This window comes from Phaseolus vulgaris, chromosome 10 (assembly GCF_000499845.2).
Source record: "Phaseolus vulgaris cultivar G19833 chromosome 10, P. vulgaris v2.0, whole genome shotgun sequence".
NCBI lineage: Eukaryota > Viridiplantae > Streptophyta > Magnoliopsida > Fabales > Fabaceae > Phaseolus > Phaseolus vulgaris.
The window spans coordinates 13,944,936-13,969,880 of record NC_023750.2 but is presented as its reverse complement, the minus strand read 5'-3'; the positions used below and the strand labels follow the sequence as shown (position 1 = coordinate 13,969,880).

The following is a 24,945-nucleotide window of genomic DNA, read 5'->3' as shown; positions in this document are numbered from 1 at the left end:
ATGTGGGAGCCTCTATCTGTTAAGCTAAAGACAATAGCAGAAGACATCCCAGCCATCATCACCAGAGCTGTGGAAAGCTCTACTAGGAGGCTCCAAGACGACCTCTTCAACCTCAAGACCGAGAACAGCACCATGAGGGTTGAGGTGGAGAAGTTGTCTTTCAGCTTGACGCTGGCGGAGATTGAACACTCCCGAGTGGAGGACGCCATGAACACCGAGCTTAGGTTGGCGCGCAAAGAGGCCACCGATCTCCGCCACAAAGCGCAACAACTTGCTCAAGAAAAGATCGAACTAGAGAGCAAGATTGTGCCTTACCGCGTCAAGGTGGCTGACCTAGAGGCTCTCATGAAGGCCGACGCCGTTAAGGTGCAAAAACTAGAGAAAAGGTCAGCCGACCGAGAGACCCTCCTTGGGCAGGTGGAAAAGGCAAGGGACGACGCCATAGCTGATCTCGCCAAAGCCAATGAAGAGAAGGGAAAGGTAGCTGCTGAATTGGCCCAAGTGCAAGCGGAATCCAAGAAGGTTGCTGAAGACCTTCTCCAGGCTCAAGAGACCAATGAACAACTCAAGAAACAGGTTGAAGAGCTGGAGCGACAAAATAAGGAGCTGAAAGAGCAAACTGAAGATCTCAAGAAGAGGATTGAGGAACTTCAGAAGCAGATTGAAGAACTCAAGCTAAACTCTGCTCAAATTCTGGCCGCTGGATTCGAAGCTGCACGGGAACAATTTGCCTGCTTGTTCCCCGACCTGGATCTTAGCATGGTGTCGCTGGATAATGAAGTGGTGGATGGAAAAGTGGTGCCCGCCGAAGACTGATTAATTTAATTCATCCATCGCTTTCATGCTCTCCCTTGCATTATAACTTGTAATAGACTTTATGTCCTTTTGTATATATGTTTTGAACTGTTATTCACTGTTAATGACAAAGTCTACGTTTTTTTTTCTTCCTTTGACTCTTTCAATCGCTTCAACTTTCCTTGCGTGTTTAACTTTCAACGAAATAACTCAGTAATCTCGTAGGCACGATCTTTGACTTAACTGCTTCGAACCACTTCAACCTTTAAGCAATAATCACTTTATCGATTCGTAAACTTAAGGCAAATAACCTTATCGTAAAAACATTCCTTAAGCAACAAACTTTGACTCAGCTGCTGGTTTAAACACTGCTTCACCCGATCTGCTCCACCAAAACGGGTCCTTTAACATTCTCGCCATCGTTTGAACTTTTCCTGGTCACCAGAAACTCTTGGCGATCAGCTTCTCTCTGGCTTCACGCCTTGGCCCTTGCTCTTTGATCTGGGGGTAGAGATGCCTTTCGGATCCTTCTCTGCCTCCTTGTGCTCCAGAGCAAGAGACCGGGTGGCTAGGCGTCCTCTTCGAACCTACCTTAGCCACCTTTAGAACTTCTTCCACCCTCTACACCGTACCTGAACTCGTTCGAGACGAGAAGGATTTTATCTTGCCTGAACTCGCTCATAGGCGAGAAGGTCTTTAACTCGCCTGAACTCGCTCATAGGCGAGAAGGGCTTTTACTCGCCTGAACTCGCTCACAGGCGAGAAGGTCTTTAAATCGTGCCTCTACATTGCCCCAGGGGTTACATCTTCTCGCCCCCAGAAACACTGAGGACTTTTACTTGCCTCTACATTGCCCCAGGGGTTACATCTTCTCACCCCCAGAAGCACTAAGGACTTTTTCTTGCCTCTACATTGCCCCAGGGGTTACATCTTCTCGCCCCTAGAAACACTGAGGACTTTTTCTTGCCTCTACATTGCCCCAGGGGTTACATCTTCTCGCCCCCAGAAACACTGAGGACTTTTTCTTGCCTCTACATTGCCCCAGGGGTTACATCTTCTCGCCCCCAGAAACACTGAAGACTTTTTCTTGCCTCTACATTGCCCCAGGGGTTACATCTTCTCGCCCCCAGAAACACTGAGGACTTTTACTCTTTCTCGCCTGCACTCGCTCGACGGCGAGGAGGTCTTTTACATGCCTCGGGACGCGCGCGGGCGTTGAGGTCTTTTAACTGGTGCCTCCGATCACCGAAAGACGATGAGGACTTAAAAAACTTTAACTGATGCCTCCAATCGCCGAAAAACGATGAGGACTTAAAAAACTTTAACTGATGCCTCCAATCGCCGAAAAACGATGAGGACTTAAAAACTTTAACTGATGCCTCCAATCGCCGAAAAACGATGAGGACTTAAAACTTTTTAGAAAGCATGCAAAATATCCTTAACTCGCCTTAAATCACGTATAAGTGACAAGATCTTCTCCAAAACTTTTCTGGAAAACAGCAATCATGCAATTTGAAAACGCCTTATACTTCGTAAACTCTTCTTTTATTGGGTGGCCTCATTAAAAACCCTCCTTAGGGAAAAAAGAGTGCCCCCTTCAAACTGTTTTATCAGAAACATCGTAAATAACTTTTATGTTCGTCTTTACTTACAAAAGTTCTCAACTGTAATACAACTTCAAGTGCGTGGCGTTCCAAGTGCGAGGGATCGCCCCCCCTTCCAGTGTCTCTAAGCGGTAGGCGCCGTTCCCGAGCGCCTCGGTTATTCTGAACGGTCCCGTCCACTTAGGCGACAACTTATTCTCCATCTCGTACTGGTGGGCTTTTCTCATCACCAGGTCGCCTTCTCTAAATTGCCTTGGCATCACCTTCGAGTTGTACCTTCGTTCAATCCTTCTCTTCACCGCCTCAGCTTTCAGTCTCGCCCCTTCCCTGACCTCGTCCAGTAGATCCAGGTTCAGCCTTCTCTCTTCATTCGAGTCTTCCTCTACAAAGTTCTGGAATCTCGGCGAGCTCTCCTGGATCTCTACTGGAATCATCGCATCACACCCATAGACCAAACTGAACGAGGTCTCATGGGTTCCTGACTGCTCGGTGGTGTGGTACGCCCAGACTATACGGGGCACCTCCTCAGCCCAGCTTCCCTTGGCTTTTTCTAGCCTTCTCTTCAAACCTCTCAACAACACCCGATTAGCTGACTCCACCTGGCCATTTGTCTGAGGGTGCTCGACGGATGCGAACACTTGTTGAATTCCCACCCCTTCGCAGAGCTTCTTCAATAGGTGGCTTGCAAACTGAGTCCCATTATCCGACACCAGGCGTTTAGGCACTCCAAACCGGCACACGATGTTCTTCCACACGAAACCTTCGATCTTGTGTGCGGTGATCTGGGCCACTGGTTCTGCTTCGATCCACTTGGTGAAATATTCAATCGCCACCACCAAGTACTTCATCTGCCTGATCGCCAGCGGGAAAGGTCCCAGGATGTCGATTCCCCAGGTATGAAACGGCCCAGGGCTATAGATCGACTTCAACTCCTCAGGAGGCGCCTTATGCCAATCGGCGTGCTGCTGGCATTGTTTGCAACATTGGGCATACTTCTTGCAATCTTCTCTCATGGATGGCCAGTAGTATCCTGCACGGAGAGTCCTCGCGGCCAGAGCTTGATCACCGACGTGGCTTCCGCATATACCTTCGTGGAGCTCCGCCATGATTCTTGTGCACTTCTCGCCATGTATACATTCCAGGAGCGGGTGAGTGAACCCAAACCTGTACAGATCGCCATCAATCAGGGTGTACTTGCTAGAATTCTTCTTTACCTTCCTAGCCTCAGTCGGATCCAGCGGGAGAAGGCCATCCGCCAGGCACCGCTTGTACTGGGTTATCCAAGTGTCTGGCTCATGGGTAGCGCAGACCTGCATCACGTTCACCTTCTCTCCACGGCAAGCTCTAATTCTCGGCGATCTCAGAGTTTCTTGCGTCAGGGACTTATGGCTTCTCGCGGCTTTCTCCGTCGACTTGCTGATCTGAAGGACCAGGTGATCTGCCACAAATGCTCTCGGCGTCTTCAGAGTTTCTTGAATCACCGTCCTCTGCCTACACCCCTTGCCTGCTGGCGAGCTTAGCTAGCAAGTCAGCTCGGGCATTCTGCTCTCTGGGCACATGCACTACTTCAAAAGAGGCAAAAGAACTCTTCAACTCCTGCACATATTCCAGATAGGCCGCCATTTGTGGATCTTTAGCCTGGAACTCGCCTGTTACTTGCCCTGTGACTAGCAGCGAGTCACTCTTAGCCATCAGCACCCTAGCTCCCATCTCTTTGGCCAGCAAAATTCCGGCGATCAGCGCCTCATACTCCGCTTGATTGTTACTGGCTTTGAAGGCAAACCTCAGAGATTGTTCGATCAGCACGCCGTTGGGTCCTTCCAATATGACTCCAGCACCGCTACCCTGCTGGTTCGACGATCCATCCACCGAAAGTACCCAACGGAAATCGTCCCCTTCAACTCGCGTTGCCTCAGATGAGAGCTCGACCACGAAATCTGCAAAGATTTGCCCCTTAATCAGGCCTCGGGGCTCATACTTGATATCGAACTCTGACAATTCCACTGCCCACTTCACCATCCTTCCTGCAACGTCAGGCTTCTTCAAGACCTTCTGGATGGGCAGGTCAGTCATCACCAGTATTGTGAAGCTATGGAAGTAGTGGCGCAACCTCCTCGCCGAAAATACCACAGCCAGCGCAGCCTTCTCCAGGGCCTGATATCTCGTTTCGGGGCCCTGCAACACCTTGCTCACAAAATAGATAGGCTTCTGAGCCTGATCTTGATCCTGGGCGAGCACCGCACTCACCGCTCTCTCAGTCACAACAAAATACAACCTGAGAGGGGTTCCCGCCAGCGGTTTGCACAGAACCGGCGGGCTCGCCAAATACTCCTTCAGCTTGACGAAAGCTTCCTCGCACTCTTTCGTCCAAACAAACTTATTGTTGCGCCTCAGGCACTGAAAATAGGGATGGCCCTTCTCCCCGCTAGCGGACACGAAGCGGGACAGGGCTGCCATCCGACCTGTTAGCTGCTGAACCTCCTTCACCGTAGCTGGGCTCCTCATCGCCAAGATGGCGGCACACTTATCAGGGTTGGCCTCTATGCCTCTTTCAGTCAAGAGGAAACCCAAAAACTTCCCAGCTTCCACGCCGAAAATACATTTTTCTGGATTCAGCTTCAATCTGAACTTGGCGATCGTCGTGAACAATTCCTCCAAGTCGGCAACGTGCTTGCTTTTTTCTGGCGAGGTCACGACCATGTCATCAACGTACGCTTGCACGTTCCTTCCCAGCATCGGTGCAAGTACTCGATCCATCAGCCTCTGGTACGTGGCCCCCGCGTTCTTTAGCCCAAACGGCATCACCTTGTAGCAGTAGCACGACCTCTCCGTCATGAAGGCTGTTTTCTCTTCGTCCATGGGATGCATCTTAATCTGATTGTACCCCGAGAAGGCATCCAGGAAGCTCAACAGCTTACACCCCGCAGCACTGTCCACCAGGGCGTCTATGCTTGGTAAAGGATACGAATCCTTTGGGCAAGCTTTGTTCAGGTCGGTGAAATCGACGCACATGCGCCATTTCCCGTTGCTCTTTTTTACCAGCACGACATTCGCCAGCCATTCAGGGTACTGGACCTCCCTGATGTGGCCTGCAGCGAGGAGCTTCTGAGTTTCATCTCTAATCGCCTGCCTCCTTTCTTCGTTGAATTTTCTTCTTCTTTGTCGCACTGGTCTCACCAAGCTGTCCATCGCCAGATGATGGCACAGGAAGTCGGGATCAATCCCGGGCATGTCCGAAGCAGACCATGCAAACGCGTCCAGATGCCGCTCAATCACCTTGGCGATCTGGTCCTGGAGCTCGACCTCCAGAGATCTTCCCAACTTGAAGATTTTTCCCCCGATCTCTTTCTCGAGCCACTGCTCGACAGGTTTTGGCCTAGATTCTCGGGCGATCACCGCCCTGGCGATTCCCTGTTCTCTCGCTTCCTCAGGGCAATTCCGCGCCTCTTCCTCCTCCAGACCAGCGTCCCCCTCCCCTAGCTCAGCGTCCACCATCTCCACGTCCCTTCCGGCGGCCTCGTCCGCTACCGTCGATCTAGGCTTCACACCGGGAGGTGGGGTGGTTGTTACATAACTCACTGATCTCTTGTTTTTCAGGCTATTCTCATAGCACTTTTTCGCTTCTTTCTTATCAGACTTGATCGTGATCACCACCCCCTCCATAGACGGCAACTTTACCTTCATGTGCCGAGTCGACGGAATGGCACCTATCCTGTTAAGTGTGGGCCTTCCCAACAGGATGTTATATGCTGAAGGAGCGTTTACGATGAGGTACTTGATTTTCTCCGTTCTCGAACCAGCCTCATCTGTAAACGTGGTTCTCAACTCAATGTACCCCCTGACCTCCACCTGGTCACCAGCGAACCCATATAGGCACCCTCCATAGGGCCTTAGCTGGTCAAGGGGCAACTCCAGCTACGTGAAAGTCGGCCAGAACATCACGTCTGCCGAACTTCCTTGGTCCACCAGAACTCTGTGGACCTTCCTTCCCGCCGTCACCAACGAAATGACTATGGGATCGTTGTCATGGGGCACAACGTCCCGAAGATCCTGCTTGATGAACGTAATGTCTACCTCCGGCGAGTGATCTTCAAACATATCCACTGTCATCACCGACCGCGCGTACTTCTTCCTCTGCGATGCGGTGCATCCACCACCTGAGAAGCCTCTTGCGATGGTGTGGATTTCCCCGTGGATAGGCATTTCGTGTTGCTGGGCTTCTCCACCTGCTGGCTGGGAACTCGACGCTCCCCCCGTCCTCCTATCCAGCAGATAGTCATTTAGGAATCCGCTCTTAACCAGATCATCGAGCTGATACCCTAAGGACAAACACGAGTCCAAAGTGTGGCCAAAGCCCTGGTGAAACTCACACCAGGCGTCCGGCTTTGGTCCCAGCACCTTGTCGCCCACCTTCTCAGGCGCTTTCAACCTGGCAGATATGTTGGGAATGGCGATCAGGTCCGCCAATCCCATAACAAACTTGTGCTTAGGCGGGCGATTGTATTCCCGGCATGCTGGTTGCTGGCGCCCCTGGCTCCTCCCCTTGTTCCTCCTATCGTAAGGATGGCGAGTCCTCTGGTCCTTCCTGGCCGCCGCCGCTGTTTCCAGCACCCTTTGCGGCTGGATTCTGGTCTGGGCGCGTGGCCTAGCGGGAGCCACGCTCCCCCTCTTCTCAGCGACCTCACTTTCGTCGGCGATGTGAGCCACCGCAAGTCGCTTGACCTCAACAAACGTTGCAGGGTGAGCCCTGATCAAGGCTTCGCAGAATGGTCCCGGCAGCACGCCCTTCTTGAATGCATAGACCAGCATTTCTTCATCTTTGGCCGGCGATCTGACCATCTGCGCTCCAAAGCGATTCAGGTAGTCTCTGAGGGACTCTCCCTGGTACTGCCTTATATCAAACAAATCATAAGACACCCTGGGCGGTGCCTTGTTCACGATGTATTGCTCAACGAAAACCTTCGAAAACTGCTGAAAACTGGTTATGTGACCGTTAGGTAGGCTCACAAACCACTCCAACGCCGTTCCCTGGAGCGTGCTTACGAACATCTTGCAATACACGGCGTCTGACCCTCCCGACAGCATCATCTGCGTATGGAACGTGGTCAGATGGGCCTCTGGATCCTCCACGCCGGTAAAGACAGCCTTGACAGGGACCACGCTCGTAGGAATGGGCGTATCAGTAATCGCCTGAACAAAAGGCATAGGGAAAATGCGAGGTGGCGACGACGGCGCCACCTCTTCAGCAGAAGAACGCCCTTGCTGCTCCTGAAGAGCTTGACGCAGCTCCTCAGTCACCTTGCTGAGCTCCTCATTCCTGGCGCGAGAGGCGACCAGGTCCTCATGCATTCTTGCCTGCTCTATGCGCGAGGCTTCCATAGTTGCCTGCAACGAACGCATCATCTCTGCCATCTGCGCCATGGTCATGGCAGCGGCGCCTTCGGCAGCGACGGGCGCAACTGAACTTGAGCGATTGCTTCTCATTTTTCTCATGAAACTCAGCGAATCACAGAATGCAGCGGACAACACTTACTTCAGCGACGATTGAGTCAGCGATCAATCGGAGAAAACTGTGCGAAACTCCGCGAGAAAACTCAAGAACACCGCAAACCTTCAAAGAAGCTTGTAACTTCACCGAACAAATCGCGCGAAAACAGCAGGAAAACCTTTCTTCACCGATCGAAAACCCAAACGAACGGTGTAAAATGCGAATTCACCGAACAAATTTCAAGCAAATAGCGAACGATGGTTGCACCAGCACACAACCACGCAGAAAACTTCGAAAACCTCCAAGAACTCACGCTGTGGATGGGAGCAAGTTTTACACGGCCCCACGGTGGGCGCCTGATGATCCTGCCTGTTGACCAGAACGCTGGAAACTGCCTCGTCAAAGGATCGACGTGTGCACCGCTTCACACCTCCGTTCCTCTTCGAGATCCACCTCAAGAACCTGCAAAGAAACAGAGCGGCGCCGCTGCGGCCGATCGCACTCCAACGCCCAAGTCAGTGACCGAATCACCAAATACTAAGAGAACAAGAACCGTGCAAATCCTCTCTCACAGTCAGCTCTATAACTCGCAAGCGTAAAGAGTATATCTGAACGTGCGTACCTTAGAAAGTTCGTTGAGAACTCTTATATACCTAGTTACTTTCTCTCTCCTGGCAATTACAGACTTGGACACGTGGCTCGTATCCAACTGTACACGTGCCATCATCTGGAGCCTCCTTGACTTGGGCGCTGCTTCTACTCTTGTTTTACTAAGTTACCTATGCATGGTACTGCCCAGTACATAGCCAACTTGGGAGTGCGATCTCTACTGGAACTGGCGAGTTAGGGTGCCTTCATACACCTTCCCTGTGGTCTCGCCGGCCGCCTTCACAATCTGCTTCTCCTTCACCTTCGACGATGTGCTTTCTCTGGCGATCTCCAATCGCTTGGTCGCCTGAGTTTACATCTGGCGACTTCATCTTTAACCCGGTGATCGCCTATCTTGGTATGCTGGAGATCGGAACACGCCAACTTAATAACTGGCGACTTCACGAGCCCCCCGACTTCCTTCCCTTCTGCCAACCTGGCGCCTTGCCAACACGCCTATACTGTAGCGGGATGCCACGTCATCTCTCCCGACTACCAGGGCGGTACAATATGCATTACATTTGATTCTACAAACCCATTTACATCCAATAGGTTTTCTTTTTTCAGGGGGTAGCCAAGTTTTATTTTGTTCAAGCGCTTGAATTTCTTTTGTGATAGGGATGTTTAACCACAACATTGTAAGTTTGAGGTTCATTATTAGCATATATATTCAAAGTATAATGTAGTTGTTTATTACATAGATTTTCATATTTATAATAGATGATATAAAATGAATATTTGTGTTCTTATTTGCATTCATATTATTCATAATCCAATAATGATAGTCTTGTAAGAAAGCAGGAGCTCTGCAATTTCTTATGGAACTCCAGTGCAATTATTTGGATTGTTTTTATTTTGTTCATGAGCTTGATTGATATCTATATTTTGTTTTACAACTGTACCGTCCCGTCCCCGGGCGTTGACCAAAGTCAAAATCAAAGTCAAAGGTCAACGTATGGGGGGGCCCCTCGAGGGACCCAAGGAAGAAAGTCAACGAATCGACTGCTTGAGGCGTCGCCAGGGTGGGGCATCGCCAAGGTAAGGCGTCGCGAAGACGATGCATCGCCTAGTGTAGGCGTCGCCTTGGTGAGGCGTCGCCAAGATGAGGCGTCACCTGGGGCAGGCGTCGCCAAGGTTAAGGCATCGACGGTGCCGCCTCCCGATGCCCATAGGTAGGAAAATACCATGGAAGGGGCGACACCGCGAAAGGCCTCAGCACTTCAGAGCAGTGATAAAGAGAAGAGGAAGGTGGTTTCAAAGCCATAGTTCTAATACCAGAAGGAGGTAACCTGACTCGTGAAGTACCCATGCCACCGCTGGGAGACCCTGGGGCCGATACAACCCATGAGAGGGCCACGCCCAAGGGAGAACCACGTGCATGATACGAGAGAAGGGTAGATACACTCCCAGGGTGAATGACTAGAGGCTGGGGCGCATGAGTTGACACCCTGAAAGTCATCCCACGCGCTAGATGCAATTCAAGGAAAGAAGTCTCGCACAAGGGAATAACCCTAAGTTGGGTTACGGCGCTGTGAGGCCCTCTGCGTAGAGCAGCGATCAAGTCAAAAGAACACGTGGCAATAAGCACTGAAAACATCAAGGCTTTCCTAAAATTTCGATAAGGTATGTGTTTCACCAAACACCAAACTCACATGGAAGTTCCATCTATTGCCAATTGAACCGATTAAAATGTATATAAAAACAAAAGCACCGTTTAAAAAGCTCAAGAATAGAATTGAACCGAACAAAACAACTAGAAATGAAGAAGAAACAAATGGATACAACCAAGGAGAAGATGAACCGAAGCAAATTCAGAAACAAACTAAAATACCGAATGAAAGAAAGAAGAACTTATGGAGATGAATAATTTGGTTTGATGATCACGCCACTTGGATGGTGAAGGCTCCAAGATAAGTGAGCTAGTGCCGCCACTTGAGAGAACCAAATGCACTCAAGATAAGACAAGGTGAAGGAGAAGACAAGTTCTCACAATTCTCTCTCAAATTGAGTAGAGTTTCTCTATTACCAATTTCAATTCTGATTTTTACAAAGGCAAGCACCTTTATTTATAGCCTAAGAGGTGCTGAAATGAAAAGCTAATTAAACTCAAATTACCCCCTAAATGACATAAAAATGGCGCCAACTTAGAGCATGAGGAAGGTGTGACTTCCTTTCTTAGTTTGGCACCTCCCTATTACGCCTACATCCCTTTACTAAGCTCACACCCCCCAAGCTTCCTATAATTTACCTAAACTAAAAACCTAAAGATGCTTTTACAAAAGAGGTGTCTTATGTTTCCCTCTAAGCACCTTCTAACACAAAGATATTACAAAAAGAGAAAACAACCTTCCATTATTTCCTAATGCCTTGAATTGACTTCTTGTAAGCATTTGAGGTGGGCTACCAACTCCTTGAGCATCTAACACTTGAGCCTCTTCCTCTTCTTGTCCTTGAGTATTGGCCTCCATTTGGTCTTGATCTTGATCTCCATCATACTCCCCGAGTTGGAGAGAATTCGACCACGAATTTTGGAGACCTACAGAAAAAGGAGTTAGATCACTGATATTAAATGTATGACTACCAAGGTATGTATCATGCATATCTAACTCATAAGCATTGTCATTAATCCTCTTAAGGACTTGAAAAGGTCCATCACCACGAGGCATTAGTTTGGACTTCCTTTGAGTAGGAAAACGATCTTTCCTCAAGTGAAGCCAAACCCAATCACCCTCATCAAACAACAATGCTTTTCTCCTTTTATTGGCAAGCTCAGCATACTTGCCAACCTTCTTCTCAATTCTCATCTTGATGTCTTTATGCAAAGTTTTCACAAAAGAAGCCTTTTCATCCCCATCTTTGCACAAGACATCCTCAAGTATGGGAATAGGAAGAAGATCAAGAGGTGTTAAGGGGTTAAACCCATAGACAACCTCAAAAGGAGAATGTGAGGTGGTGGAATTTACTACACGGTTATAGGCAAATTCAACATGGGGTAGTAAATTCTCACACACTCTAGGATTCCCGGAAATGAAGCATCTCAATAGTTGTCCCAAAGTTCTATTTACCACTTCGGTTTGACCATCGGTTTGTGGGTGACAAGTGGTAGAAAATAAAAGCTTAGTACCAAGCTTACCCCACAAGGTCTTCCAAAAGTGACTCAAGAATTTGGGATCTCTATCGGACACAATAGTTCTAGGAATCCCATGCAAACGTACCACTTCTTGAAAGAAGAGGTTTGCAATATGACATGCATCATCCGCTTTGTGACAAGGAATAAAGTGAGCCATCTTTGAAAAACGATCCACTACCACAAAAATGGAATCCTTTCCCTTTGATGTCTTGGGTAATCCTAAGATGAAATCCATAGATATGTCAACCCAAGGCATTGAAGGGATAGGGAGAGGAGTATATAAACCATGAAGATGCATCCTAGATTTAGCCTTGCGGCAAGCTATGCATTTATCACACAAACTATGAACATGTTTATGCATATGAGGCCAATAGAAATGTTCATGCAACACATCCAAAGTTTTAGCAACCCCAAAGTGACCCGTTAATCCTCCCTCATGTGCTTCTCTAACAAGAGATAATCTAATAGAGCTTTGAGGAACACAAAGACGTTTTCCCTTAAAAAGAAAGCCATCTTGTATAAAAAAATCATTGTGTCCTCCTTTAAGACACTCTTGATAGATAAGAGAAAAATCAAGGTCATCATGATAAAGATCCTAAATGTGATCAAAGCCAAGATATTGAGAACCCAAAAGAGTAATCAAGGCATATCTTCTAGAAAGTGCATCGGCCACAATATTTATTTTGCCTTGCTTGTGTTTGATCACATAAGGAAATTGCTCAAGGAATTCCACCCACTTAGCATGCCTCTTGTTAAGTTTGTTTTGGATTTTCAAATATTTAAGAGATTCATGATCACTATGAATCACAAACTCTTTAGGAAAAAGATAATGTTGTAAAGTAAACAAAGCCCTAACAAGTGCATATAACTCTTTATCATAAGTGGAATAGTTGAGATGACTTCCCTTCAATTTCTCACTAAAATAAGCTATGGGGTGGCCCTCTTGAAGGAGAACAACCCCAATGCCTATACTTGAAGCATCACACTCAATCTCAAAGGTTTTAGCAAAATTAGGAAGGGGTAAGATGGGAGCATTAGTCAATTTTTCCTTTAAAATATCAAAAGCCTTTTTGTTGTGCTTCTCCCCATTGAAAAACCACATCCTTTTTTACTATATCATTGAGTGGTGAGGCTATTGTACCAAAGTTAGGTACAAATCTTCTATAAAAAGAAGCAAGTCCATGGAAACTTCGGACTTCATTCATTGATTTAGGTGTAGGCCAATTTTGAATGGCCACCACCTTAGCTTGATCCACATGGACCCCTTTGCTACTCACAACAAACCCTAGGAATTCTATTTGATCAAGTGAAAACATACACTTAGCAAGGTTAGCATACAAACGTTCCTTCCTAAGGGTTTCCAATACTTTTCTAACATGCAACCTATGGTCATTCAAAGATAAGTTATAAATGAGGATATCATCAAAATAAACAACAACAAACTTACCAATGAAAGGTCTCAAAACATGATGCATGAGGCGCATGAAAGTACTTGGTGAATTAGTTAAACCAAATGGCATAACTAACCACTCATATAACCCAAAGTTGTTCTTAAAAGCCGTCTTCCATTCATCACCCGGTTTTATATGGATTTGATTGTAGTCGCTTTTAAGATCAATCTTTGTAAAAATTTTGGAACCATGCAATTCATCCAACAAATCGTCAAGCCTAGGTATGGGATGCCTATACTTAATTGTAATGTTATTAATAGCCCCACAATCCGAACACATACGCCATGTGCCATCTTTCTTAGGGACAAGGATAATAGGCATAGCACAAGGGCTCAAGCTATCTTGGACCCAACCTTTTTCAATCAAAGCCTCTATTTGTTGGCGAATTTCATTGGTTTCACTTGGATTGGTCCTATAGGCTGGACGATTAGGTAAAGAAGAGCTCGGAATCAAATCAATTTGGTGCTCAATCCCTCTCAAAGGTGGAAGTCCTTTGGGAGGATCTTGAAACACATCTTGAAACTCCTTTACCAAATTATCCAAGCAATGAGGATTATCACAAGTGGTTCTAACTTAAGAGGTCTAGGGATAGCTAAGAAGATAGGATTGTGAGCCACTATTTCCCTTTGAACCTCATGCCTAGACACAAGAAGTGTAGGCTTAGGACTTTTTTTATCTTTTTCACTCTCCCTCTTTTTCTTCATAATGATTTGGTCCTCATGGACTTCTCTTGGAGAGAGAGATTTTAAAGTAACCTTGTGACCATGGAAATCAAAAGAAAGTTTGTTGGTAAAGCCATCATGAAAAACTTTTCTATCATATTGCCAAGGCCTTTCCAAAAGAACATGGGTTGCTTCCATGGGCACAACATCACATAATACCTCATCTTTGTATTTTCCAATAGAGAAATGGATGAGGACTTGCTTATTCACAACTATTTCGCCTACTTCACTAAGCCATTGCAATTTATAGGGTTTTGTATGAGAGATAGTAGGCAATCCAAGCTTGTCTACTACTCTTGTACTAGCCACATTAGCACAACTACCCCCATCCACTATTAAGGAACAAATGTTGTTTTGAATAAGACATCTTGTATGGAAAATATTTTCCCTTTGACTTTCATCAAAAGGTTGTGAAACTTGTCCAAGAAGTCTTCTCACAACTAACAAATCTCCTTCAAGTGGACTCTCACTCTCATTCCCACTAGAGGCACTAGAATGTGAAGAATGCCTAGGTGAATCCGAATCATGCTCACTCATGACAATGCCATTATGCACAAACATATTCCTTTTAGAAGGACAATTGGCCGCAATGTGACCATAACCCATACACTTAAATCATTTCTTACTAGACGATTTAGTTGGTGATTTAGGCCTAGAAGTAGAAGGCTTAGATTCTTTTAGTTTGAAAGAAGAATCTTTGGAAGGAAATTTAGAAAAAGACTTTTTGTTCTTCCAATAATTGTTGTAGTAACCATCATTGGGAGCATTTTTGAAAGAATTTTTCTTAGCAAGTTGGGCTTCCACCTTCATTGCAAGATGAAATAAAGAACCCAATGATGAATACTCTTGTAACTCAACAATATCTTGAATATCCTTCCTTAGACCACTCACAAACCTAGAATCCTAGCTTCCTCGCTTTCTTTCAAATCAAATTAAGTAAAAGCGTTTCTAATTCTTTGTAATAAGCATCCACACTTAGCGTGCCTTGTTGAAACCGTTGGAGTTTCAACATGAGGTCTTTCCTAAAGTGTGGTGGCACAAACCTAAGGCGCATTTGATCCTTTAAAGAGTTCCAAGAGTCCACGGGAGGACCCTTGTGATAGATAATGTCCTTTACAACACCATGCCACCATTTCATGGCATAATCACTAAATTCTAAGGTGGCTAGCTTATATTTGTGGTCATCTAGGATCTCATGGAGGTCAAAAATCTGTTCACATTTAGCCTCCCAATCTAGATACACATTAGGATCACTATCCCCATTGAAACTAGGAATTTTGACCGAAGGGAGCTTGGCCTTTGCATCTCGGTAGTAGCCATCTTCACGTTTATCTTCATGAGCATGAGGTCTATATCCATGAAAGTGGGGTTGAGGTATCCTTCTTCTATGTTCTTCTTCATGTCCATGATCATTGGAAGAGCCTCTAGATGAAAGTCTATGAGAATGTCGTGAACCATGGTGAGAATGAGAAGGTCTAGCTTGCTGCACGTCCATTCTTTGCAATTGTGCCTCCAACCGTCTAATAGTGCGGTGAGCTTCTTGTAATTCCCCAAGAAAAAAAGCTTTACTAGGCGAACGCTGTTTGCAAGACTCACCACTGGAATATGAAGCCATTTGTAAAAGAAAAAAGCAAACAAAGTTAAGAAAACAAAGTTAGCAAAATAAATTGGAACCAAACTGCCGAAGTGAAGTGTCACTTAAAATCACTCTCAAAGAAAGAATACTCTCTGCACCAAGCTGATCTTGAGGCCTTGAGTAATCTCAAATGAAATATGTCAAAGCAAGAGCACACAATGATGAGAATCAAATAAATGAGGCTTTTATTAATGGAGGAAGAGGACATCCACCCTCACATTTGAAGTTCTTCCTTCTAGTCTTCTCAAAATTAAAAGAAGACATAAAATAAAGATGAGGCCCAAGCCCAAAGCCCAAGCCCAAGCCCAAGAAGGCCAAAGCCCAAAGAGCCCAAGTCCATCCCATGAGGGGCAAGGCCAAGCTTTGAAATACTCTTGTATAGTTTTAGGAGGTGTGGTTATTAAATAAAGGTGTGTGAAGATGTAAAATAAAGTCACATTGTCCATGTGACTTAGGAGAGTGGTGTAGGTGTAGTTTTTGGGAGGTGTCATAGTAGAAAAAGGTCACACCTCCCATGTGACTTGTTTTTGGTGGGAATTTCAAATGAGTTTATTTGAAATTTCCCACCTATTTTTCAGCACCTTAGGCTATAAATAGAGGTGCTTCCTTTGTAAAATTCAGATTGGAATTAATCTAAGAAAACTCTACTCAAATTTTGAGTGAACTTTGGAGAGCTTTGAGCCTTCTTCTCTAGTCTTATCTTGATGGATCATTGGAGTCCTCAAGTGGCGGCATCACTCTCATCTAGGAGCATTCCACACTTCTAGTGACGAGATCATCCAACATTCTTCCATCTTCATGAGCACTCTCTTCTCCTTCCTTTCTTCTCTTTCTATTATTTTTGTTAGCTTGTGTTCTTGAGTTTTGGTTTGGTTATCTTTCATTTTCCAGCAGCTGTTCTTATTCTTTTCTGTTTTGGTTCGGTGCATTTTAATTTCCAGCACTTCTATTTCAGTTTGCTTATCTTTTGTTCCATTTTGTTCGGTTCAATTTGACTATAATTGGAACTTCCATATGAGTTTGGAATTGGTGCTAGTTTTTGGAGAGTTCTTGACTTAGAACAATGATCCAATTCTAAGAAAAAGTGCCTAACTATTGTCCAACTCAAGGTGATTCCTAAGAAGGTCAAGAATCATTCTCTATATGGCTAGTGGAATCACATCATGTGGTATCATGAGTCTTAGGTTCATTCTTGTTTAATTGTTGAGTTGTGTGCACTTTATTTCAAGAGCTCTTTAATTTTCTTGCAATTTAAGTTTCTGTTTTAGAATTTTAATTGAGTATTCTTGCTGTTTTTCTTATACACCAAGTGCTTGTGAAAAGGTTTATGGCACTCATAATTCTTATGAGTATGGTTGCTCTTTTGGAATGGCATTATCCTTCCTAGAGTTTACCTTAAGCTTCCTTTCACTTGTTGTTAAAATTTGTGATGTGTCTTTTCATTTTGTAATCATGTCAAGTTTTGTCTTAGTCATGTTATTCCATATTTGTCATTACTTCTAGTAGTACTTTTATTGTTTTGATTGTTTCTTGCTTTGGTGTCATATAATTTTCTGAATTGATGTTGATCCTTTGTGCATTTTCTTTTTAGAATTGAGTTCATACTTGTATTCTAGACCTATACAAGTTCCAATACATCATTTTCTATTATGTCTTTGGTAGTTCATCATCCTGTTTTTTTATTCCTATTAGGATTCCTCTGTTTCTGAAAAAAAGTGCTTACTGTTTTTCCTTATTGCAATTGATTTACTTACTGGAAAATTCTGAAATTCTGGATTTGAGATATTAAAAGTGTTAGAAAAGAATAGAAAAAAGAATCATTCAAAAATACGAAGTACACAAAAAATGATAAATAAAATAAAAAAAGTGTACAATTCTGCCGAAAAAAATACGGTAATCTGGCAGCGATTTTGAAAAATTTATTTCTCTCAATTGGCTTACTGTTTTTAATTGATTCCAGTGCCATTATTGAGTTAACATCTTGAAGTTTCTGTGGTTTAAATTTCATAATCCAGTTCGCTCTACATCATTCCAGTTAAATCAGTGAATATCAAGCACAGTTTGCCTTTTAAAAAAAAAAATTTCCAGTAGCTAATATTTTTGTTTTCTTCATCTACTCTAGAACTTTTCCTTAAGTATTCTTTTGTGTGCCTACTTTTCTCATTGAGTTCTTTATTTTCTTGATTGTCTTTCATTCTTACTCTTTGAGTTTGTCTCACATATAGTTTTCCTTTTGCAATTACCTTTCTTTGCTTATACCTTTTCTTGTTTGTCTTTATTGTTTCATTGGTTTTGTGGTGGTTGCTTTTGAGATTGGTGTGCTTGCTTTGACATCTTTCATTTGAGGATTCCAAGGCCTCAAGATCTGATTGGTGCAAGAACATTATTTCTTTGAGAGTGATCTCTTTTTTCAGCCTCATTTCACTTCGGCAGTTTCATTGCCAAGCTCACTGTTTTTGCTAATTTTGTTTCTTAACTTGTTTGCTGTTTTTGTGTGTTTGCTGTTTTTTATTTGCAAAATGGCTGGCTATTCAAGTGGTGCATCTTACAAACAACATTCTCCTTCCAAAGCTTCAGTCCTTGGTGAAGAAGAACATAGAAGAAGGAGGCATCACCATCATTCTCATGAAGAGAGCTATAACCGTGACCAAAGATATCACCAAGTGTCCAACATTGCTTGTAAAAAAGTCCCTAGTTTTAATGGTGATAGTGATCCTAATGTGTATTTAGAATGGGAGACTAAGGTTGACCATTATTTTCATGTGTATAAGGTCCAAGATGACCAAAAACTTAGATTAGTTTCTTTATCCTTTTTGGGCTATGCCAAAGAATGGTGGCATAAAATTGTAATGGACATTATATATCGCAAGAAACCTCCCGTGGTTTCTTGGAATGCTTTGAAAGAGTGTATGCGCGCGAGGTTTGTTCCTCCTTCTAGGAAGGAACACTTGTTGAAGTTCCAAAGGCTTCCTCAAGGACATAGGATGGTAGATGAATACTTTAAAGATTTTGAAACAACTTTGACTAAAATGAATATGCATGCTAATGAAGAGTCAAAGATTAAATGGTTTGTACGTGGTTTGAAAAGAGATATTAGAGATTTTGTAGAATTAAAAGAATATTCTTCTTTAAAGAGCGTGTTTCGCAAAGCCATCAAGGTAGAATCATATCTTTTGAACAAAACTTTCAAATATACTCATGATGATGATTTCTACAACTCTTCTAGGAAGGATGCAAACAAAATTTCTCCTTCGAATTTTTCCAAACAAACCATGTTTCCAAACAAAGTTTCTACTACAAATCTTTCTACTCCTAAGTCACCTACCAAAACTTCAAATATCAAATGTTTTAAATGTTTAGGTTTTGGGCACATAGCTCTTCATTGTCCACAAAAGCAAATCTTAAAGATCAACAAGGTAAAACAAGACCTAACTCACCCACCTACCACAAGTAAACAAGAAAAAGACAAAGAAGGCCAAGTTGACATGGGTCTTATCCTTTCACCTCCAAGGTGTTTTCCTTCCTTATCTTTTTCATTACCCAAGGTTCCTATTTCACCAGCATCTTGGTTAAAAAATGTTAGGGATGATTTGTTCATACCTCCTAATGGTTGTCACCATTTAAGAGGTCTTTTTCCAAAACATCACATCATTCCCAAACAAATTTTTCCAACTTGGTCGATTTATAGAACCTCCTTTTCTGAAATCCCATTATTTACAAATGCTAAGTCATGTTTACATTTTTCTTCCACTTTTAATTGTAAAACTAAACTGACTTTGTTATATGCAGGGATTCAGAATTCGTGGACGAATTCTCTCCAACTCGAGGAGTATGATGAGAATCAAATAAATGAGGCTTTTATTAATGGAGGAAGAGGACATCCACCCTCACATTTGAAGTTCTTCCTTCTAATCTTCTCAAAATTAAAAGAAGACATAAAATAAAGATGAGGCCCAAGCCCAAAGCCCAAGCCCAAGCCCAAGAAGGCCAAAGCCCAAAGAGCCCAAGTCCATCCCATGAGGGGCAAGGCCAAGCTTTGAAATACTCTTGTATAGTTTTAGGAGGTGTGGTTATTAAATAAAGGTGTGTGAAGATGTAAAATAAAGTCACATTGTCCATGTGACTTAGGAGAGTGGTGTAGGTGTAGTTTTTGGGAGGTGTCATAGTAGAAAAAGGTCACACCTCCCATGTGACTTGTTTTTGGTGGGAATTTCAAATGAGTTTATTTGAAATTTCCCACCTATTTTTCAGCACCTTAGGCTATAAATAGAGGTGCTTCCTTTGTAAAATTCAGATTGGAATTAATCTAAGAAAACTCTACTCAAATTTTGAGTGAACTTTGGAGAGCTTTGAGCCTTCTTCTCTAGTCTTATCTTGATGGATCATTGGAGTCCTCAAGTGGCGGCATCACTCTCATCTAGGAGCATTCCACACTTCTAGTGACGAGATCATCCAACATTCTTCCATCTTCATGAGCACTCTCTTCTCCTTCCTTTCTTCTCTTTCTATTATTTTTGTTAGCTTGTGTTCTTGAGTTTTGGTTTGGTTATCTTTCATTTTCCAGCAGCTGTTCTTATTCTTTTCTGTTTTGGTTCGGTGCATTTTAATTTCCAGCACTTCTATTTCAGTTTGCTTATCTTTTGTTCCATTTTGTTCGGTTCAATTTGACTATAATTGGAACTTCCATATGAGTTTGGAATTGGTGCTAGTTTTTGGAGAGTTCTTGACTTAGAACAATGATCCAATTCTAAGAAAAAGTGCCTAACTATTGTCCAACTCAAGGTGATTCCTAAGAAGGTCAAGAATCATTCTCTATATGGCTAGTGGAATCACATCACACAATCTTCAAAGCACTTCACCACAAAAACCAATGAATAATGAAAGACAAGCAAGAAAAGGTATAAGCAATGAAAGGCTATAACAAAAAGGAATACTAGATGTAAGACAAACTTAAAGAGTAAAGAATAAAAGACAAGCAAGAAAATAAGGTACTCAATGAAAAAAAAGGCACACAAAAGATACCTGATCCTGCCGGCAACTTGAACGTGGGTGAATCGCTTCGTAACACTTTCTGCCCTGTCTTCGCGACTGCGTCTCCTGAAGAATCACCTTCTGAACTCTCTCTCTCTCTCAGATGTCTTCAAAGTGTGACCTGCAAAATGCACAGACGGCGCCTCTAGCGGCCGTTTGCACTCCGACGATCAAGTTAGTTCAACAGAACCACCAGAAACTGGAAACTTAGTAAAAAATGTGTGTGTGAGAAAAAACTTGCACTCTGTTTTTTCTATCTCTTTCTTCTTTTTTCCTCTCTCACTCTGATTCTGTCTTTTATCTCTCTTTCCCTGCTTCTGGGCATAACAGAATTCTGTTATGCTTTTCTGGCATGTGTCAGAACCCTGTCGTGCTTTTCAGAGAAAGCGTACCTTCAGAATCAGCAATGGGGAGCGTGAGAGTCTGCGCATGTCTGCGCTTGGCTGCGCCTGTCTGTACCTTTAGCGGTACGGAGTGCTCTTTTGTCTGGACCGCACCCCTCTCAGATGGTGACACGTGGAGGCCTGCAACTCACGTCTAACCACACACGTGTCACTTACTGGAAGGGCTCTAGCGCCTCTCTTTGTCTGCCTAAGCTACACCCTTGCGGAGTAACTCAGGATGCTTCTCTTATCCGGGCAAATTGCATACTCTTAGGAGAACGTCGGGTGTGGCTGGTCTAGGCGCACTCTCCAAACGTTACTCTCTGTGTAGGCGACTTACCCTTCAGGATGACACGCACGTAATGGGTTGAGGGAATCACCAATCACCGACTGGCTTACTAGTTCCCTCAGGCCACTCTCGTGCATGATTCCTTGAGGTGTGCCCATGCGAGGTCCATGCGTAACGCTCTCGCTGGGAACCTTAGTCCCAGTCTAACTGCGTGTAACACGAGACCCCGATGACAATACACCCGATGACTGATCAGTGTTTATTCGCTACTCGCGCTCTGCCTCCAGGCGTGAGTCTGGGAACTGGTCTGCTGGTGGTCACTTGGCTACTGACCACCGATCACCATTCTGGGTGATCTGTCCCCCGACCTCTCTGTCGCCTGATCTGTCGGTGGTAACTTGGTTACTGACCACCGATCACCTCTCTTGGCGATCGTCCCCCTACCTCTCTGCCACCTGGTCCACGTGTCACCCTGCGAGTGGTCCACGTGGTTCTCTGATGCTGATGTCATCGACTACCGATGACCGATCGGATCACAAGCCCCCCAGTCTCGAGTCGAGAACTCGTTCTCAGCGAAGAGACTAAGTGGTCGTGCCCTCAGTCCACGTGGCAAGTGGGGCCGCCTCACGTGCCACCTCACGTGCTGCTTCTTTAACGTTTGGGCTTCCTTCCTTAATCTCGCGACACGTGGCACCATCAACGGCCAGCGTTGTGCGTCGCTAGCGCTTCTCTTATTCAAAATGGCGCGCCCTTCCACTGTTCCTTCATCTTCTTCATTTGACTCCCAAACTCTCTGCGAACCTTTCTTCTGCGCACCCATCTTTCTTCGAATTCTCTGTGATCCTATACTCCTACGATCATTCAAAGGTATGGTTTTTCTTTTCCCTGGCCCCCTTTTTGGTCATCTTTACCGATTGCATTTACCATTCTAGTTATCATGCATTCACCTTCCCCGTTTTTCTTCTTCTCAACCCGCGCTAGGGTTTTTCTCATGTTTCCGCTTTGGCTTCTGCCTTCCCTTCTTTCTCCTTTACCTGGGCATTTCTTCCTCATTCCCCCTCTCTGTTTTTCACCGATCCATCCATCACTCTCTCCCTTTCTATTTCTGACCCTTCGTTTTTCCTCCATTGCAGCTATCTCTCGATGGCTCGCTTGAAGCAGACCGCTCGCATCCTTGCCTCTTCTTCTGGTGCACAGCCCTCCGCGAGTGCACCGCTTCGCCACCGCCTGTTGTCACCTCATTCCATGACAACGCCAAAGTCTATGACTGGGCCCCTCTGGTGTTGCTATCTGAAACGTCCATCTTGCTACCTGAGGACCATCTTAACTCGCTTCTGAGCCACGACCCGGATGAACCCTCGTGTTCCATAGACAGGGAAAACGACTTCCACATCCGAGTCCGCATCCCTCCCCGAGGGATGCCCATTTGCGCTGACGACAGGGCCACCAATGGGGTGCCCTTCGTTTTTGTTTACTCCGCGATCTTCAAAAGGTTGAGGCTGCAACTCCCCTTCACCTTCTTCGAGAAAGAGCTGATGATGGAGTTGAACGTCGCGCCCTGCCAACTCCACCCCAATGCCTGGGCCTTCATCCGGGCGTTTCAGATTCTGTACAACTACTTTGGGCACAACGCCTCGGTGGAGGTGTTCCTCTACTTCTTTGAGGCGAAGAAACCAGGGGATAGGTTTTGGGTCAGCCTGAACGGGGTTGCTGGACGGGTGCTTCTGGGCCTGTACCAGCAGTCCTTCAAAGACTGGAAGGGCAGATTTTATATGATATCCGCCACCCCACAAAGCCCTCATCTGCTCGAGGGGTACCCCCTCTACTGGGTTCCCCAGGTTCAATTTAAGAAACCCAAGGATCTCGAGACCATGGCCCCCTACGAGCGCGAGCTGTGTGGGCTGCTCCTGGGGGCTAAGTATGACTCCGCTCGCCTCATCAAGGATGAGTTTGATGTGGTTTCCCTGAAGAAATATATAGGTAGTTCTTTCTCTGCCGCCCCTTAGGACACTTATACTTCCTCATGCATGCTCTTATACTTTTCACCTTGCTTGCGTCTCTTAGCTGTCTAATTTCCCTCTTTCTTGCCTATGCAAATTCAATGTCAGGGAAAGATAGGAGGTTGGCGGTGTTGGAGCTCGCTAAACGCCGAGCGGCCAAAGGGACTGGCTCTTCCTCTTCCACCACTGAGCCAATCGAAGCCCCTCCGCTCTCGGTCGCGCCAGCCGAAGGCCCTGAGCAAGGGAAGAAAAGGAAGAGACTGGTGAAGGCTTCCTCGCTGGTACCTACTGCTGCCGCTGCCTCAGTGGAAGAGGAAAGCTCAGGCTCCCCCCTCATTCACCGCCAGAGGAAGAAAGCAGTAGCCGAGGGGGTCTCGTCTCTCCAGCCTGGAGGGATAGAGGTGGTAGAGGTAGAGGAAGGTTCACCACCTCCCTCTCCCTCTACTCGACCGGCCCCAGAGCCCGCATGTCCTCCTTCTCCTGGCCAAAAATCGCCCCCAACCTCTCAACCACCAACTTCCCCCCCAGCAGGCCAATCACCTGGTCCATCCGCTCACCCTGCTGGGGGTGTTTCTGCTCAAAAAGAGTGTGCCCCGCCTCCAATGACAATCTCCACCGCCAATGCTGAACATGGTGGGTCTGGCTCGCGCCCAAGCAACACTGGAGCCAACCATGAGAACTTCAGCAGAGTTATCTCCATGGTGCGACAGCACATCAGCAATGGGGAGCTCGTCGACTGGAGCGGGGAGGAGATAGACGCACACCTTGCCAAGCAGGTGGTGCTCTCGCTGGAGTTCTCCAACCAGCATCGCAAGCAGAAAGCCCTGGAGAAAAGGGTGAAGGAACTTGAGCACGACAACGAGTCGCTGCACAGTGACCTTGAAGCCGCTCAGGGGTCTGTCGAGCTGATGCGAGGCATGGTGGAGAAGGCCAGGAGGGAGTACTTGCTGCAGGTCCAGGAGACCATCAAGATGGAGATCTTGATGGGGCAGACTGTTGGTCCCCTGGACTGGAAGGTGGCAGAGTTACAGGCTGAGAATTCCTCTTTGCTCGAACGGAGTCAGATGGTGGAGGAGTTAGAGGCTGAGAACTCCTCCCTACGCCAATAGGATTCTCAGCGGGTAGAGATGCTCAAGGCCGCCAAGGAGGCAACTGCTGCCGCCGAAAAGAAGCTTGAGGAGGCAGTGGGCAAGCTGTCTGAGGCTGCCTCCTCCCTTGCTACCCTTACCACGCAGAGGGATGCTGCAGAGGCTTCGAGGCGAAGTCTGGAGGCGGAGAAAGAGGACTTGATGAACGTGGGCGCCGATTCCCTCATTGATGGATTCGAGCTGGCGCTCGAGCAAGTCCGCTGCGTCCTTCCAGAACTGGACCTTGCGCAATTCAGCATTCATCACTCGGTGGTAGATGGGAAACTTAAGCCTCCTACTCCCTGAATCTCTTCCTTCTGTAATTTTGACTTCTTCTGTACAAAGTTTCATTTTGTAACCTTATGTTTCTGCACCATTCAACTCTTTGTAACTGACAATTGTATGAACATCTCTGGTGATATACCTTGGTTTCAATTGTTCAATTTTTCTTTGTATTTTCTTCGGACTCCACTTACCTTTATGTGCGCGACTAACTGTTAGCTAGTTTAGGTTCAGCGCGATCTTGGGCTTTGCCTTTCCTTTCGCACACGACTAAGTGTTAACCAGCTTAGGCTTAGCGCGATTTGCTTCTCTTACTCTTTGCGCGCGACTAAGTGTCAACCAACTCAGGCTTAGCGCGA

General features: G+C 45.6%; 1 protein-coding gene across 1 annotated transcript; it reads left to right on the top strand.

Annotated features, from left to right (window-relative positions):
• Positions 1–24,286, top strand: LOC137815067 (uncharacterized). Its single transcript, XM_068618101.1, has 2 exons — positions 1–522; positions 23,984–24,286. Exons 1-2 carry the CDS (start codon positions 1–3, stop codon positions 24,284–24,286), a joined length of 825 nt encoding a protein of 274 aa, XP_068474202.1.
• The last annotated feature ends 659 nt before the right edge of the window (positions 24,287–24,945 follow it).

Coding starts and splice junctions, on each gene's coding strand:
- LOC137815067 (XM_068618101.1), top strand. CDS start 1: ATGTGGGAGCCTCTATCTGTTAAGCTAAAGACAATAGCAGAAGACATC. Junction 523..23,983: donor TGCAAGCGGAATCCAAGAAG/GTTGCTGAAGAC, acceptor TTCTCCAACCAG/CATCGCAAGCAGAAAGCCCT.